Source organism: Botryllus schlosseri, chromosome 15 (assembly GCF_051294905.1).
Source record: "Botryllus schlosseri isolate E-star chromosome 15, Bs_hap1, whole genome shotgun sequence".
NCBI lineage: Eukaryota > Metazoa > Chordata > Ascidiacea > Stolidobranchia > Styelidae > Botryllus > Botryllus schlosseri.
The window spans coordinates 12240713-12259600 of NC_137250.1; the positions used below are offsets into that span (position 1 = coordinate 12240713).

The following is an 18888-nucleotide window of genomic DNA, read 5'->3' on the forward strand; positions in this document are numbered from 1 at the left end:
AATTACGTTAAAACATTTATTCTGATCGTAAGTATGTCGGGACAATTAACACAGGGAAGGGCTCCTCAGCCGTATTGCTCGCATACATGCCCTAGGCGTAAAGTTTCAAAACGCGAGGTGCGAGCCTTATCTCATATACGGCGTCTTCGTGCTTCTAGAAACGTTCTACTCTACAACCACTAGATCACGATGTCTGATTTCAGATCGAATCAGAACACAGCTTCTTTTGTATAACACGGGGAAGTTAACGCGTATTATATGTGTATTTGTGTATGATTAATTGATCTCCAAAAATAAGAACCCATTACACACCTGGTTCCGATATTTGGGTATGTATTCTTTTTTCATATGGCATCTTGAGACTAATGAGTAGCATGTATGAAGGTCAATCCGTTGAGACGTTGGGGCTAGCATATCGAAAAGTCTATTCATCGCCGCGAATGAACAGAACATAAGAAATGAATCTTCTGCGGCGGTCGCGTCGTTCGTTACAAAGAATAAGGATGACCTTGATCAATGATCATTGATAATAATAATTTCTTGGTGCTGTTTGCAGGGATCGTGCGATTCTGCCATTTCATCTACGTTTATTACGACGATTTACCAGCAAGCCTGGCTGATAAGCAATGCTTTTTTTTCGGATTCCAGCCATTCACTAATTAAATTGTCAGGTTACCCTAAAAAACGCTGCACACCAAATTTGGTTCGATTCTAACAAGTATAGGACTCCGCAGATCCAATTAAAATTTTTTATTTATTATGGAAAATTGAAAAAAAAAAATTTCAAATTTTTCTGCCAACCCCATGAAATTGTTGAGCTGTCTTCAAAGACGTTGCAAAACAAATTTGAGTCAATTCCGACCAGTAGAAGCGGAGTTATGTGAGTTTTTCGTTGATAAATCGCGGATTATCCACCCATCAAGGATAATCATCGAAAAACTCACATAACTCCGCTTCTACGAGTCGGAATTGACTCAAATTTGTTTTGCAACGTCTTTAAAGACAGCTCAACAATTTCATGAGGTTGGCAGAAAAATTTGGAATTTTTTTTTTTCAATTTTCCATAATAAATTAAAAATTTTAATTGGATCTGCGGAGGCTTTTACTGGTTGGAATCGAGTGAAATTTGGTGAGCAAGTTTTTCTATACTACAACCTGACGATTTAAGAGATGACCGGCTTGAATCGGGAAAAATAAGTTATTTTTGAACAGCCGTAATAAGCATGCACTGCACAGTAGGATTGTTCAAAAATCACGTTTTTATCCGATTCCCGGGGATTCTCTGATTACATTGTTAGGTTGCATAAAAATACGCTACACACCAAATTTGGCTCAATTCCGAACAGTATATATCCACCGACGCAGAGCCAATTGAAATTTTCGAATTTACTATAAAAAAAATTGTCTAGCTGTCTTTAAAAACGATGCAAAACACATTTGACGCAATTCCAACCCGTAGAAGCGAAGTTATTTGAGTTTTTCATTCATAATTCTAGGATTTTTCACCGTCAATGCTATTTTTGCAAATCCAAAACTTTCAACTGCAATAACTTCGCTTCTACCGGTTGGAAATAAGCAAAATTGTTATACATCGTTCTTTTAGGCCACTTAGCAATTATACGGGGTTGACAGTAAAATTTGAAAAAAATTTTTTTTTTAAATTTCATAATAAATCCAAAAATTGCAATTGGCTCTGCGTCGGCTTCTACTGGTTGGAATTGAGCCAAATTTGGTGTGCAGCGGTTTTTTAGGCAACCTAACAATTTAATCAGTGATTCCCCAGCATCCAAAAAAAGTTATTTTTGAACAACCCTACTTCACAGTACATGTCATGGTAGTGAAACGCGAAGACGTAGGTATCGTCGACTATTGCTATTGTGTCGGCGGAGTGCAGCAATTGAGAGAGACCTACGAAGATAACACTAATATCTCTATATTTTATATTGGCGTAAATCAACATTTATAAGGTAAAGCATGTACAACAGCGACATGTCCCTGACACCATCTCTGTCCAACAACCACCATGTTTATTATTCAACGCGTAGGTATATATTATTTCCCGACACTCCCCATAGTCGACTATTTGCAAGGGAAATTTATCTTTTAGACATGAATAGAATTCCCAATTAACTTTATTCTATCTCCAGATATAGCCTATTCCTGCACCAGCACACTGATCTATAATTAGTAACGAAACTTCGTACTGGACCATGTGCTTCGATTATTATAGGCTACTCTCTTGGAAGCACAAGGAATTAATAGGATAATAGGAGCCCATTATGGTTGGAATCACATCAGGGTGTGCTGATGAAGGACAAAAAGAATGAACCAGCATTTTCAAGCGGCTTTTACTCGAGAGCGCGATTTTACGTTCCATGTATTCCAATCAAATGAAATTATCGAATATTTCAAGACATCGATGTGATAACGGCTATATAGTTAATTAATTGCCTACAGAGAACTAATTATCCCTGGTATGACATGTAGGTTGCAGTCCTATATTTGGAATCGTACATCCCAAATTTTGCGCTCGTTACATAGATTTTGGAAGACGTAAATGCAAATTTAAACTTCTATTTTCGTGACAGTACATCGTAAGTGCTGGACATGCCGTACTGGGGGAATGATTCTGAAAGTAGAAAACTTTGATTTTCACTCTCAATTGAAAACTTGTAGATGATTGCAACCACTCCCAGATAAGTATAGAGTCATCATCTCTGCAGGAGAAGCTATAACTCGAGGCAATCCGCATACATCACCAACGAATATTATTTAAGCATATCGGTACATTAAATTTTTACTTTCAATTGCTAATTAAATTGATACGAAACAATCAGGAAAACTATATAGCTTATATAGCAGGCCATGGAGTAGCAAAATTAATAAAGAAAACAATATCGATATGGAATTTTGAATTTGCGAGCTTCCAGATCCATATACGCGTATTATTATACACGAAAGTCCGCAACTATTCTGTCTGATCATTCAATTCAGTGGAAGACCCGGAGGGATGGGGAACGAGAACGCATTGTACATGCATCTGCTGCACATGCTGCTATTGGAGACAAAATATGATCCCTAGCGCCGGAATATCAAATGCTTGAAACGTCAGCAATGCTGCTTCCGTATACAGTACAGATTAGGGTTGCATTTAAAACAAAACTCCATTTAAAACAAACATGTTTAAAACATGACCCTTGTTTAAAACATGTTTTTATTGTTTTATTGTTTTACTTTATTTTATCCATGACGTCATGAAACGTTAATTGTGACGTCACAGTGTATGGACATTCACAATTGAAAATATAGGGTAAACATGGCTCCTTGGACCGAAAAAGCTTGCGACCACTGTCATAAACAGACCAAATATATCTTTAACCAGGACTACACCGTTATGCAGCATTTTACCGTCGGCAGTCATCATCATCAGAACACCCATTCCGTACCAATGTTCTATATCTACATATAATACCTATCGAACCAACGACCATTTCGACGGTTCCAGCAACTCCATACCGTATATCTAGACTATATTGGGTGCACATCGTCTGTAGGCTCATACTATATGTCTTTTCGACAGTATTTACACAATTATGACATAATTAGACAATGTTTGAAAAAAAAAGACAATTTTGTTTTTTCCAAAAAGGCATTTGTTGAAAACACTGTTTAAAACATGTTTTAAACAAAGTGTTTTAAAACACCCTTTGTTTTAAATGCAACCCTAGTACAGATCATGGATATAGGTGATATCTAGGGCAAGTTTTTGCAACTTTTGCAACTTTTTTTTACAGCTTCCGGCAGCTTCCTAAATACTCGTAAGATATGTAGAATGCTGTTTTAAGCTGTTTGAAGGAATCTTATAGTGCAACTTTTTGCAACTTTTGTCCATTTTTTTCATGCAACTTTTTGCAACCTTTTGCAACTTCCTCGATTTTTCATAAAAGTATTTTCGATTTTGGTGAAATACACGGCCGAATTCGACTGAAACACTGTAAATCAGCACCGAAGTAACGCTTTTACGGGTATTTCGGGAGCTGAGCCGAAAAATTGACCTTTTTTTTAGTCAATCTGGGAAGTTGACCCCTTTTTTTTAGTCAACCGAGCAAAATGTGATCAAAATGCAACTTCTGCAAATTTTTTCAAAAATAAATGCAACTTTCCACGGATTTAACTGCAACAAAAACTTGCCCTAGTGATATCGTATTATGCAGCAGTAACATAATTGTGCGTTGCGTGTACTTGATCAAATTAACTATATAGTCCTGATCCAGTATTCTTTATATCAGGGGTGGCCTATCGGTGGCCCGCCAGAAGGTCCTGAGATGCCTCAGCCGTAATTTTCGATGTGACTTACCGATTTTTCGTAAATCTTAGATATGGGAGAGTAGTGCGCGATTTAATGCTTCAACGGCGACCCCCTGCGGGAAAAATGCATAATGTACAGAATTGAGTATTATTGGTAAAAGAGAATGGCATATCCCTATCGCTTGAGGCCGTTGGGATGCCTTAGTTTTGGAGTGTGCAGCTCGTGGGTGCAGGATTATTAGGTATCGCCATTTCGGCTCCTATCTCTGCGCCTATGGACACACCAAGACAAAGCAATTTTCTCTCGCTCCCAGACAGATTCCCTGCTCTAAATCCTTGGCTCAAAATGACAGACGCATGTTAGCCGAAACCTTCAATATTGATATTTTAACTGTCCCGGCCCCAAAATGATAACCCGAAATAATCTTGTCCTTGCAATCGGATCCTCGTCGTACCAACACGAACCACACAGGAAAATAATGTACCAATTATAAAGAATGCGAATTTGCAATGATCCCTTGATATGGCCACTCTGGTGGAATTCCAATATATTTTTAGAAGCGGCATTCTTTGCCGGGGGCCACGAAATAACAATATGCTTCAATAAAGCAATAAATATCAATGGACTCACACAAAACTAATTCACGAAATCCTTATGAATGTACTGAATAGTGAATAGTCTTAATCGTATGACATGGGGGCCCCAAATTTTCGAAGACATCCAGTCCGTCAGCTCTACCAGTAATATGCAATATATGTAACTATACGAATATTATTGACCGAAATCATTCATTAACTTCGAATTTTTCGCGCTTTGCGCGGTTGGGAATCACCGGATTAGGCTATTCCCGACTCCCAAGCATGCGCACAGCCAATAAGAAAACATGTGCCCACACGACTGATGGCAGAGCTTCGAGACAGGTAATCACTAGGGCTGGGCACGATAAGCCCATTTACATGGTCAAGTCGTCTTGAAGCCTAGTCGTCTTGGAGCAACGTCATGAGACGGCTTGCCAAAGTGATCGAGTTTACATGGTCATGTTTATCGCAGCTAGAGTGATACACAGCACTGTGGGATTCAGCTCGGGATTATGCTACGGCAGTTGAGATATCCAGAAATACCTTCAACACAATTCTAGAATGACCAAAGACGCCGCGTATGTATTCTTTCTGATTGTGAGTTGTGCAAGTTATATTGTCGGCTGTACTCGCTTCATAAGTTGTGACGCTGAACAAATAAGACCACGTGCATATTATAAAAGCAGTATCATGTACTGATAAAGCTTTCATATTCACTCATTTGAAAAACGCGCCGGTTTCGTGAAATATGAACATGAAATGTTGGTATGTTGCTGTAGTCTGGATTCGTTTTCAAGTACCGGTACTGTTTAAGTCGTCTACAAACGAATCTGCGGAACGGATTGAGCTCAAGAAGACGGATTGAAGCCGTCTGCCTTTATCTCTTTTTCAAAAACGAGAGAGTCTGATTGACGAGTCAGCTTCGAAGCTGACCGAAACGGCCATGTAGATGGGCTTAATGATTCGAGTTCTCGAATCTAAATCCTAGTATTCATATTAATGATTCGAGCCGAGTAGTAAAATACGATTTCTTTCGAGTACTGAAATTAGCTTCCACTGAAGGTTAATTAATCAACGAGAATTAACGTTTCGATACTATTTTCTACGGATGGTGTGAACGTGAGCGTTCTGTGTGTGTGAGTGTGAACCTCAGAAATTAAGAGGTTCACGTTCACAAACGAGCCTTGGTAGGTTCTGCCGTGTAAACTTTTTTCATAGATTTTATTTTTTCACGTCGGTATAACATCTTTGGTTGATATTTTTTGCATTTCAACTTCGTATCACTCTGTGCATGGTGTTATCGACAAAAATATCAACACAAACGAGCATGCGCAATTTGCGCATGCAGCTTTCCGTTTGTGAACATTTAGTGACTCTCTGCTGTGAACTTGACCCGCTATGCACACGACATCAAGGACGAAATATACCGCATGTAAAGGTATTCCTCGAATGATGCTTATTCAACCAATCAATAAAATTGATATAAAGAATAGAACTTTATTGGATATGTTAATTGTATCATCAAAACCAAATCAGTGCGATTGGCGTGTTGGCTAACTTGTTTATGGGGTAATATCGGTAGAAAGTATATAAACCCGTATTAAACTCTGCTCAATATCAATGTAGCAATAGTCAGATGCTGAATACGTTGTCCAGACTGGCCTATATAGACCGTTTAGTCGTAAGCCTAGCCTATGTTCCCTTGCAAGTCCCCATCGAAATTGTTGGCAAAGCGACGGAAGATATTGATTTTATGGGATTATTTTAGCATTGGCTGGCTCCAGTTGATATAGTTGGTGGCGTTTACAAAGTCAGCATGTACTTCAACATTGGGGCATAATGTGGCCTCAGTCGACCCTAGGTATCGTGTACACTAGTATACACCTAATGAGATAGTGTAATGGTTGTGCGTCCTGCTTCTCGATCGGTAGGTCGTAGGTTCGATTCCCGGCCGGGTCAGACCAAAGACTCGAAAACTGGTATCCGCGGCTATCCTGCTAGGCCCTCAGCAATCACGGAGAGCACGGAGGAGAAAAAAAAACCGGGGATGCAGACTAGATGACCTTACAATAAAGGCCGTATCGCATCTCCGTCGTCAAAGCATCTCGATGGTGCAGGCGAAAAAGAATACCATATCTCTCTCACTGAAATGTAGGATTGTCATTAGCAAATAGCAATATGACGTTACGTGACGTCATAGGTTAACGTTCGCGTTCACATCAAGGTTCGCGTTCACACGAACCTAAACCTTTCAGGTTTCCGCATCGAACCATTCCTACAGTACTCTGTGGAAGCCTTGAAACCTTGATTGGCCGTATCGTAGCATACGAATACAGCTACGAACGTTACTGGAAATACCACATTTCCGAAGTCATGGTCATCCCACAAAATTGTCACAAAGTGCAAAAATACCGAAGTGTCTTTAATGTGATGGATAACAGGCGTCATATACTTTGTGGTGGCATAAAAGGTACATATATAGACTTTGACATAATAACATACTGTTATGACACCATAAGGAGAGATAATGGAATACTGGACTCGAAGCATATTACGTGAATAACGTGATTCAGAATCGAATCGTTCCAGCACTAGTAACCACATGTACGCGCTTCCATCAGCCGTGTGATTGCCATTTCAGTGTTGTATTGCAAGAAAGTTCATGATCAACCAACCGTCGTTGGATGCTACTATTAACGGTGAGCGGATTTTCATATTCTCTATGATCTCGTCGACAGTCGACGAGCATGTCCACATTCAAGTCGAAATACAAGCAATCACTACTAAATGAATACTAGTCCATCCTCAAGATTACTGGACCACGACTGACCTATCGATCTCGCCTTCCATGACATGCCACCCCATTTTTGTCGCTTGCTTTTTTCTATACCATCTTCTTTACTTTTCATTCAGTGTGCAATGTGCATGCCTCCTCTTTACATCGCCTAGGCCAACGTGGGTGTCTGATTCCATATAGACTATACTCCAAGTCGCTTCGACACCTTCCTATCTTTTCATTGAATCGCATTTTGGGGTGTATTAAAATGATGAAATTGCTAATAAACCAATGATGTTGATGATTGCCGCATAGATTGTCACACGCTCCTGCATATTCGCTGCATTTTATATTTGTGCTTGCAGTTGCAGCACACCGTCGATAACCAGACGTAGACGTAGAATTGCTACTCGAGTAGTATAGACATGGAAGTGATGTCATAAATCTCTACTCAGGTACAAGTAGAAGTAGCAATTTCCAAGTCATGTCAAATCCACTTCGAAATCGAAAGATGCATCTTTCAGGCTAACACAAACTTACTAATGACACCTCAAGTACAAGTACTTTGCGAAGAAATGTTGAATTACCGAGATACGAGGGCTATTTCGAACCGCTGCTATGACAATTTCATTTGTAAAAGTAGTGCAAACCTATCTACTTTACTAAACCCTAGTTGCTCATTATCGATTGAAAACATATCCACTTATTAAGCACGTAGTGGTCCGAAGGTTGGCTAGGCTAGGCTGCGCAGATATCGGGTCTGCAACAGAGCTCGCTACGTCATAGTGAGACATCAGGTTCGCAGGATGGCTAACAATAACTTTAGTGCGCATGCGCATATATCTAGTTTGGAGCATGCCTGTGTTGCTTATCTGTCTACACTCCATGTTGACTGCTTTACGCAGATATCAGGTCTAATGCGGGCCCGTCTTTCTATAACTCACCTCACTTACATCTTTTATTACTCCTTACTATATTTAAGTAGATGCAGGCTAATTGTGAAACGAATGACATCCACATGAGGTTTCAGCTCTAAAAGTTGGTCGAAAATTCCAGTTTGAGCATCGTTACATTCGAATACTCGTTGATTCGGGAAGATATCACCCGTCTTCATTTAATATTTGCAATTTTCCGCTGAAGAACAGCGGGTGACCGGATAATGTTTACATTAAATGTTTGAAATTCTTGAATAGGCCTATATGCATTATCTGCATGCTGTTTCCCGGTCTTTTCTGGTTCAAACAATAACATCAATGGTGAACAGTTTACAATGATTACAATGATAAATGTCACTACTCTATAATTAATGAACGTATAGTCAACATATCCAGTATGACAAAGGAATAAATCAGTAGGCACGTTGTCGTCCCAAGTCTTTCGCGTCGGTCTCTCCATTTTCAGCAGAACCGGTGGGACAATTGATCGGTTACAGATTGTCATTGGTCTTTCTGAGACGTTCGATGCAGTGTCTTATCTCGGCTTTGATTTTCTGGAATTATGCGGATACACATCAGCACCATTACTGGCTTACGATATACACGCCGTTTCGTTACGCCCTTTCTAATGACTGGCGCATAGGAGCATGGTTCGGACACCTACTTCGATGTTATTCAGAGTGTTGAACTCCGTTAGGTTGTGAAGTTTGTCGAACGACTCGTTCGAGTATTGGAAGTTGTAAGTGGAGAAGGGAGCATCGGGATCGTCATAAATTTTGAATTTCCCGCCTTCGTCATCTGGAGACCGTGGAACGCCTGTATAAAGTGAGAGTAAGGGAAAATATTTACCTTTGAATATAAAACCACGATATTAATTTCCTTCGGCGAAAGGGGCACGGTTGTTGGACATAGATGTTCACGATATCAACGGGCAAAAGGCCGCTCCAATTAGCGTCGGCGCAATTCGACAACACGAATCTTTATAGCTATATTCTCTAACATAATATATTGCGTTAGCACGGGGCAACTTGGAATTTTCTTAAACATGTCACATCATATGGAATTGGTTGATAATGACGTTTTGTGGAGCCATTCTCGTTAGGAAGTTAGGAATGAGCGCATCAATGCCAAAATCCACGGATATACGTAATGCGTATACACATGACAGCGTATCGCATCTGTGAATCGCCAATATAATGCCTTATATTGGAATTCATGTCAGTGCTGAACTTAGCATGTTAACTTTATCAGACAATTATAGATATATACTGCTGCAGACTCCGTATAAGAATATCGTTACAGATATGAGGTTATTTCATTGCGTTTACATAAAACTGGCGCCAGGAACTTTCGGACTTCGCTACACTATACCACCTAGCACCGCATCGATTTCCAACTGAATATCCGTGTTCAACAACAATAAACAAACCGCCAGCGACTGTCGGATATGTATTTTAAACCACCAAAGCCGGTGACGTACCCGGAGCAGAGAAGTGCTGGAAACTACGATTAATCGGCGGAAAATGCATGACAATCGGTGCTTTCTCGTTTTCTTCGTCTCGAAACACATAGCATTCCTTCATTCCTTTCTTTGGATTGTACACGGTCGGGTCGATTTTCGGAAATGGAGCGTTGTGTAAGCGAGCCCACTTCTCTGCGAGCAGTAGTTCCTTGAATTGTCATCACAGATTAGTGAGTCTCATTTGCGTGCGGTCGTTCTTTTGAAATTGCAATATAGTAAACTTGTGAAGCACATTTGGATAGAGGTATCGCATTGAAAACAGCAAGTGTCATAATAACGAGGTAATTAAAATAGAGAGGGTCATATTTGTTACAGGCCTTCAAAATAGCGAGGCAATAAAACAAGTCTTTTAACTAAACCCAGCCCAACCTGAGTCTTATCCCTAACACAAACTAACCTTAACTCAACCATACCCCTGACCCTAACTAAACCAACCGTAACTGTAAGACAAGCTTATACCCGGTCCCAATAATCCCCAACCCGTTATAGGCTAGACCTGGGCAAAGTGCGGCCCGCGTGCCAAATGTGGCCCGCGAAGCTATTCTGTACGGCCGCGAAAGGTCGCTTCGAATTCAAAACATAGAACTTGCTTTTTGAATGACTAAAACCATAGGCTGTATCAAGTGAACAGGAAATTCGTTTACTTTGAAGCCTGTTCATTAATATGCCACGATTACGCTGCCTACGTAGCCTAACTGACAGGCGTAATCCAGATTCAAAACAAAGGCAATGTGGCAAAGTATGAGTAGCAATTGAAGTCAAGAAATCACTCTTTCCATATAGTTTAGTTCAAACCTTTCTTGTTGCCATTGTCAAATTACGCATTATGCGGTATGTGTTTCAATTTGTTTCGTGATATGTTTCCATATCCCTTATTCGTAAAACAAGTCAATCAGTTCTTTCGATTACTATATGAATCATCATATCTATCACCCATAAAGGATTAACGGGCATGCCCAAAAAGAAAGCCGAAAACTGATATTCAAAGAAGGTTTAGGTAGGCCTGTATAATTTAGAGCACTAAATTTTCGTATACTGGAGTCAGGGGTAAACCCGTCCTTTCAGTTTTTGCCGAGCATGTCGTCGAGATTAAGGATTCTAATTAAATTCTGTCTTATGACAAAAATACGAAATACTCGGTCAAGGGAGGGCGAAGTTCTGAAAAACTGCAAGCTTCGTTCAACATAAACGCTATTTAAGATGCACACTGCTCGGAAGACAGCGACCAAGAAAATAAGCTTTGTGCTATTGCATATACATTTCGGTGCAGTGGTTCTCAAACTGGGAGACGTGAAACATCAGAAGGGTAGTGTGAAGCCGAAGTTTATTGAAAAAAATTTCGCGCTCCGCGCGCAATGTATCCCCAGCTTATTGTGGTTGCTTTGTGTAGGCCTATTGTCCGACTTTGATATTTCACATTTCTCTCGTCAACAGCCATAATCTTCCTTGCTATCAAACTATCCGTTGGGATTGCTACCATTCTGGTTGCACTTTTTAATATTTAGTGATATCATGATAAGGGGGCACAAAACTATGTTCACTATCATAAAGGGAGGCGTGCCTAAAAAAGTTTGAGAACCACTGTTTTAGAGTCTTAATAGAAGAACGGGGTTAGAGGTTTAAAGAGAGCTAAAATGTATCATGTTTAACATTGTTTCGAATCATGACAGCAAATATATATTTTTTAATTAACCGTCACTTTCTCCTTACCTAGGCTAATATCAACACATTCACTGAGCATCATTTATATAGAATGAATTAAATTAAAATAAGCTGGAGAATAAAGCTAAAAAATTTCAATCGGCCCGACAACGTGTTCATTTTTCTCATTTGGCCCGTGAAGGAAAATAATTGCCCACCCCTGGGCTGTACCCTGACCTTATCTCTAGCGCTTAATCGCTATTTTGACACTTGCAATTTCACCCAGCTAACCGGTAGAGATATCAAAGCGGTGTCGGAATCAAAGTGCACAATGCTATCAATCGCCTGCTATCCTCCATGCTCATTGCCCAAGTTACGGTTTACGCAACTACGTGAGGGCTGGGAATTGGAGGTGAACTTTCTTCAGCGGAATGAAATACCGATTCAAATGTGACGTTACAGCTATCAATTCAACAAAAGTGTGAATAATATATTAATTAGCTAGGCTATTGGCGTTCCCTTGCGCTGGCTAATAGGGATGGTGTGAACGTGAGGTTCACGTTCGCGTTCTGTGTGTGAACCTCGGAAATTTAGAGGTTCGTGTTCACAACAGAACCTTGGTAGGTTCTGCACTGTGAACCTTTCGGTAAATTGTAATTTTCACTCCATTATAAGATCTTTGGCTCAAATTTATTGCATTTCAACTGCGGGCCACTCCATGCATGGTGCTGTCAGCATAAGAAATCAACGCTTAACGAGCATGCACCATGCACCTCGACAACCTTAAAAGTTTTAGCTGCTTTGTTGCAAAAATTTTCTCGGAATAACCTGCTTTCCCTTTGTGAATATTTAGTGACTATCTGCTGTGAGCTTGACCCGCAATCACACAACATCACGAGCGATATACGTAGTCAGCGAACGATGCTTATTCAACCAATCAATGACATTGATATCATCTTCTGATGTAAAAAATCGAACGGGCGAACGGGGTCAATCTTTACTTCATATCTTTACTGTATCATTAAAACCAAATCCGTGCGATTAAGGTGCTTGCTACTGCTGCATAACTTGTTGTTGTTTGTAGTATCGGTAGCGAGTATTGATACCCGTTGTACACTCTGCTCAATATCAATGTAGCAATACTCAGACTCCGAACACATTGTCCGGTCTGGCTAAGACCGTTAAGGCGTAAGCATATATACCTTGGTAAGTCCTCGTCGAAATTGTTGGCAAAGCGACGGGATGTATTGATTTTACGCAATTATTATATCCTTTGATTACCGCTGTTGATACATTTAGCGACGTTTAGAACGCCGACATGTACTTCGTCAGCATTGTGGCATTATGTGGACTGAGTCTTCGCTAGGTATCGTGTACATTAATATTATAGGCTATCACTTCATTGGAAGATAGGGTTGGAATTAGCAATATGACGTCACGTGACGTCACGAGGTTCACGTTCGTGTTCACACAGAACCTTTCAAAAAGGTTCGCGTTCACACGAACCTGAACCTTTCAGAGGTTCACACCATCCCTACTGGCTAATTTAAAACTGCTCCGTGCCATAAATTTGTCGAGTCGGTAACGTATATATGTATTGAGATACCTAAACCCGCAACTGCGTAGAGGATAAGCTGATATAACGAGGGAGGGCTCAAAATGTATTATACTTAAGAGTTTAGAATCTTCATTACCTAAGTAAATACTTCCAACTTTGTCGGAGTACTCAACTATGTCTTGCCGCTCCTTCAACTACTTACTAAAGTTATGAATGTCGACTACCTCCATTTGATAGTTAATGAGGCAAAACTGTTTGATTTACACACAATGAATCTTGTAAAGGATAAAATAGTTTTTGGAAAAGTTCGCTTCACAACCAGGGAAAGTTTCATAGCTATCGTACGAACTATTTTCGAACAGTGCGTTAGTCCTAAATGTGCATGCAACTTTTTAAAGTATTCCACCTCCGTATCCCACCTCTGTATCTTTTCAGACCTTTCGTTTTCTGTTTCTACTTGAAATAGTTTTGGCTTTTGTTTAAAATCGCTATCGCTATACTTGAAATTAAGTATGGACTTATTGAATTACTTCTACTTGACAAGTAATGCTGACTACTTCCACCGCCGGTGAAGCTAGCTGACTACAGCAAGGTACGAAGTGTCTCGACTCATCTAGTAGGTTAACATTAGTCCAACTTATTGTATAGAAAGTCATATCACCCGAAAAGAATCACATTCATCGCTCGGTCTGGCGCTGAAATCAAAACTGATGATAAGATCGACTGATCTTTGTGGTCGAAGCATTGGCGAATAAGGAGAATTGAACGTTAACCCCGCGTGAATTTGCTTCATGCCACTTTCCATGGGGTCGGTGATCATTTTGAACTCATCCTCTGAAAAAAGCGTACATCTATGTGAAAAAAATATTCTTATAGATGCAGAAGTGGTGGAAAATTCCAAGTTGTATAAAATTCGGTATTCAAAGCCTAGCTTTGCTTATAGAAAACTAAAATCTGTTAATTAGAAGTCCTCTGAAATCGCAACCACTTGAGGCAGTAGTGCAAGTAATCAAGATCTACCCGAAGTTGAAGTAGAAGTACTCCGTCAATGACCACTTATGTGGGATGTTATGGGAGAATGCACGTAACTCCTTTATATGGCCTGGTCTACTGACATATTTGGAATTTTGATACGAAATCAAGACTGAAATAGCAGCGCTATGTTATTTCAATATTATGATTACTTGTGCGATTATTATTTTTCATTGCAAAAAAACGTAAATATTTTGTCACAATTTTAGCGTTAGATCAAACAATTGCCAAAATTATTTACAATGTCAAATTTTTTTTCGAATTGCATTTCATTGGTGTCGTAGAGGTTGCGCTGTCGGTGAACTTATTATTTGACATTCATACGCCTAGGCTTACTGTTGCAGATGGCACATTGTCTACTCATTGTGAATCATAAACCATCGAATGAAACAAATAAGTTGACATGGAAAACATGGTCAACATACCTGAAAACTTGTAAAATTTTTAGTTGGTCCAGAGTTTATCCAAGCCCGTTAGTAGGTGCGAATTTTTCAAATTTAAAAAAGGGTCAAGATTTTGATTTTTTTAATACATAATCTTCCGTTCTTTAGGTCGAAAAATAATCGTCCTAATGATTACTAAGGAACCTTTTCAAAATCTTGTCTTCAGTTGATGATATGATGCAGACGGACTATTGAGATTTCGTTTTGATGCAGTTTACAAAAAAAATGTCAAACATCTTTTTCAAATTCATGACTGAATTCCATCAGTAATCTTTGTAGCTGGTCATAATACTATCAAATATTTATCCTTGCTCATGTGCCCATGTGATCAGATGTTACGGCAGAGCTGATGGAGTGGGTGTCTTCGAAAATGTAGGGCGTGCAATAAGTGATGATTTATTTCGGTGTTCTAAGTCACTTTGTTGCATCTTGTTATTTCTTGACCTCCAATCAGGATTGTCGGCAAAGTCAAAATATAAATTAGAATCACCCAAACGCACCACAAAAACATTCATTCTTGAGACGCACACAATTCCAAATTGGTATAGTTCTTTATGGTGTTCGCATTTGTACAGTGGGGCTCGGATTGCATGGACAATATTCGAGTCGCCATGAATCGTGCGAGGCGCGAAAAAAACTTAGAGTCACATTAAAATGTCTCAAACATTTGGGAGCCAATTCGTGAATTCAAATTGCATGCTGAGCGCAGCCACCACATGCCAGTTGAATTACGCGAAGACGACCGCATAATTATCTTCGACGGCAGCAGGTTGTCCAGCCCTGAACTACAGCATGCGGAATGCTTGGAAAGACGAAAATATTGACTAAATATGAAGCTGCTAGCCAGAGCACTATCGCATAATGTAAATCGACATAGGTTTATGTACAGATCGAAATCCCATACCTGCGATTGCTTTAGATTCAGTGGACTACAAACTCACTATGAGCTATGATTTCCGACACCGCGATGCGCGAGACCGCTGCAATATGACTGAACGAAAAGCCTCTCATAAAATTGAAGATCCTACCCGTACGCCTGCCACGAGTCTGAAGACATTTCATTCTGGTTAGGCAGAGTTTTGAATTATTCGGCGGGACTCCATAACATGTCGCTATGATAACGCATGCTGTTTTTCATAGCACCATTAACAGAAAGGTTTGTACAGCAAGAATCTGTAATTAATAATATCATACCGTCATTAAGCCGAGAGCTGCGAGTATGCGATTTTTGAAGGTGGTCCAATCTGAATCTGATTTGGTCTGGCCGACTGCATCTGGATCTGGATTTGACTTCTCGAATAAAGATGAATGACCTTTTTCGTGTGCGCTGCAACATGCATGATCAAAATGTAATAACTATCACAAGTGACAAAACTATTTCTCAATACGGTATCACAGGATAACATAGGGTGGATTGAAATGTTGAGAAATACAGTAAAATCAGTGTCTCCGTACCATTTTAAAGTACAAGATATATACCGTAATTTTCCATGTATAATGCGCAAAATTTTACTGATTTTTTGTCCTAAAATCGGGGGTGCGCATTATACACGGGTACAACAAGCTCTGAAAAAATCTCCCTCGCAATAAAACTTGAATCACACCTTTCTTAATGTTTGTTGTCGATTGCGCATCACATTCAACCGTCGTGCCCAGTAATTCGTACTATCAGTGTTACGCGCTACCGATTAGCGAGAAACGTGTTGTCAACTAGCGAGAGTCGTCTGCTCTGCACAACAGCACGCGATCCCTGCTGAATTGGTTTGTACTCGAGCGAAATTAGGTCATTGATTGCTGCGAACGCGGCAATCCTCTTTAATTTATCGAGTCTACGACAGGCCTGAACTGAACAAGCGCATATATACAACTGTATTGGTGTATCTGATGCACTAGCAGCAAAATCTTCCTTGCAATAGTGGTAGGAGCATCTGGAGCGTCATCCGTTCCTGCGTCGTTTCCATGGCCATTATCTCTCGATCAATCAGCGTAAAGTTTGGTTTACGGCCGTATAGAATGAGACATGGATACTAGGGTTGTCCAAAATTTGAAAAATCTTAGAAATACTTCGTGATTGTGTCTCATTCTATAGATTACACTGGTCAACAAAATGAAAAAAGAAAATTTAGCATAACATCTATCAGGAGCCTTTTCTGGGGGTTTCAAGGTTTCTGATTACGAATATCACATTAGTTTTGCCAGATTGGTTTTAGAAAAGAATATATTTATGCCCCTAAAAAAGCTTAAAATCACTGTATTCACTCTTCAATATTTCACTTGGTATGAAGTAAATCTTAGATATTTCTGCTTTTACACCGCGCATACATAGATAATTGACTATGATGAGCACTCATGTCGTTCTCAGTTATTCCATCAATGTTAACATGACCTGATGCGAGAACATAGTTTGTTAAAAAAGCAGTTTGTCAAGCCTAAAAATTGTACTTTTGCACAATGGAAATATATTTTCTCCTGTACCAATTGGTCATTCTACCAAGATGAAAGAGGAGTATACTGTATACAGCTACCATGTTTGTCTCCGGAAAGCTTAACAAAATACTCATATGCGTCTCGTCTCTTTTCACTTGTAAACGGATAATTTTTTCGTAAAGCCAACAAACTGGGTATACCTAGTTACGAGTATCAAACGAGAAGCTTAAATCTGGAATCTTTGATGGATATAAGATTAGAATACGGACTAATGATTACATTTGGAGCAGTTGATGTGCTTGAGGTAAATTGCCCTGGAAATATCGTAACAACACAGTCGATGAGCTCATGAAATTTGAACTTGGTCAGAAATCACAGAAAATTCAATAATAGGCATGATGTACGACTCCATTAAAACAGTTCAATGGTCATGAAAAATGGAAGCAAATCACATGGCAAAGTACTTCAGATGAGATTACAAATGGCCTACTGCTAAACATATAATAATTGGTTACTTTGGTCCTTGGTCTCTGGGACAAAAGGCTATTCTTTTCATCGTAGAAAATCCAGGTCACTGCACCGGCTCCTGACTTCGACGCTGCCTTCAATTTACTGTAGTAAATATTCTTCATATTTTTCCACTTCGTAGATATCTCTTTACTGAATTCATATTTGAAGAGCTTCTTTGAGGTACAGAACTTCAATATGCAATTGAATAGTATATTCATATTGAAATGAACCCGAATATTTTCGGCTGACACTCGTCAGGGGTAATCGTCAGCAACTAGTAGAAATGGAAAGAACATTGTACATCAACAATCGTATCACAAAATATGACGTCACCAGCATAAAATTTCGTGAATGAGAGAGCGTTCAATGTACTATTTTAGGTGGTACACGAACTCCTTTTGTTGACAGAGTTTTGGTTGGTGTATTTTGATAAAAGTCGACTCCAAGGCACACAGATGGAATTGTGAACGGCCTCGCCCAACGATTCGAAATCGGTCGGCTCGATAATTATTGGCACAAATCGGATTATCTAACAGATGTTTGCCGATGGCAGAATTGATGGCCTTTGATCGATCAGCATCAATCTTAAGCGGATGAGTTAAGTAAAACTCTGTTAACAAAAGGAGTTCGTGTACAACCTAAAAATAGTACATTGAACGCTCTCTCATTCACGAAATTTCATGCTGGTGACGTCATATTTTGTGATACGATTGTTGATATACAATGTTCTTTCCATTTCTCTACTAGTTGCTGACGATTACCCCTGACGAGTGTCAGCCGAAAATATTCGGGTTCATTTCAATATGAATATACTATTCAATTGCATATTGAATTCATATTGCAATATTTCTCACTATCTGGGTATTTTTCTTGATGAAAATGTTACTAAAAGTCAATATTTCAATATCACTATAGCGAAATGCTCACAAAACTAACCAGTGTCTTTCAATATTTCTCTTCGTGAATTCTTCAGTAACACTTTGGTAGTTTTGCTGATTCCTTCTTCGACAACCATCTATCTTGTTGATTATATTCTTCTCCTCGATTATATCGAGAAGAAAACAATCTTCTACATCGGACCACACACCTGGCCGTGCTACCTTGCTCATGCTCATTGCCAAACGCAACCATGAATTCCAATTTACAAATGCAATGCG

The 18888-nt window shown here is 39.5% G+C and overlaps 1 protein-coding gene across 1 annotated transcript; it reads right to left on the reverse strand.

The window, feature by feature from the left end:
- Positions 1 to 8773: 8773 nt before the first annotated feature.
- LOC145456899 (cytosolic phospholipase A2-like) lies at positions 8774 to 11115 on the reverse strand. The gene is made up of 3 exons (XM_080335042.1): positions 10079 to 11115; positions 9263 to 9414; positions 8774 to 9152 (listed from the first exon to the last, which is right to left on the reverse strand). The coding sequence occupies exons 1-3, from the start codon at positions 10179 to 10181 to the stop codon at positions 9090 to 9092; spliced, it is 318 nt and encodes a 105-aa protein (XP_080191168.1). The 5' UTR covers positions 10182 to 11115; the 3' UTR covers positions 8774 to 9089.
- Positions 11116 to 18888: the final 7773 nt, after the last annotated feature.

Coding starts and splice junctions, on each gene's coding strand:
- LOC145456899 (XM_080335042.1), bottom strand. CDS start 10,181: ATGAAGGAATGCTATGTGTTTCGAGACGAAGAAAACGAGAAAGCACCG. Junction 9,415..10,078: donor CCAGCACTTCTCTGCTCCGG/GTACGTCACCGG, acceptor CACTTTATACAG/GCGTTCCACGGTCTCCAGAT. Junction 9,153..9,262: donor ACACTCTGAATAACATCGAA/GTAGGTGTCCGA, acceptor GCATAATTCCAG/AAAATCAAAGCCGAGATAAG.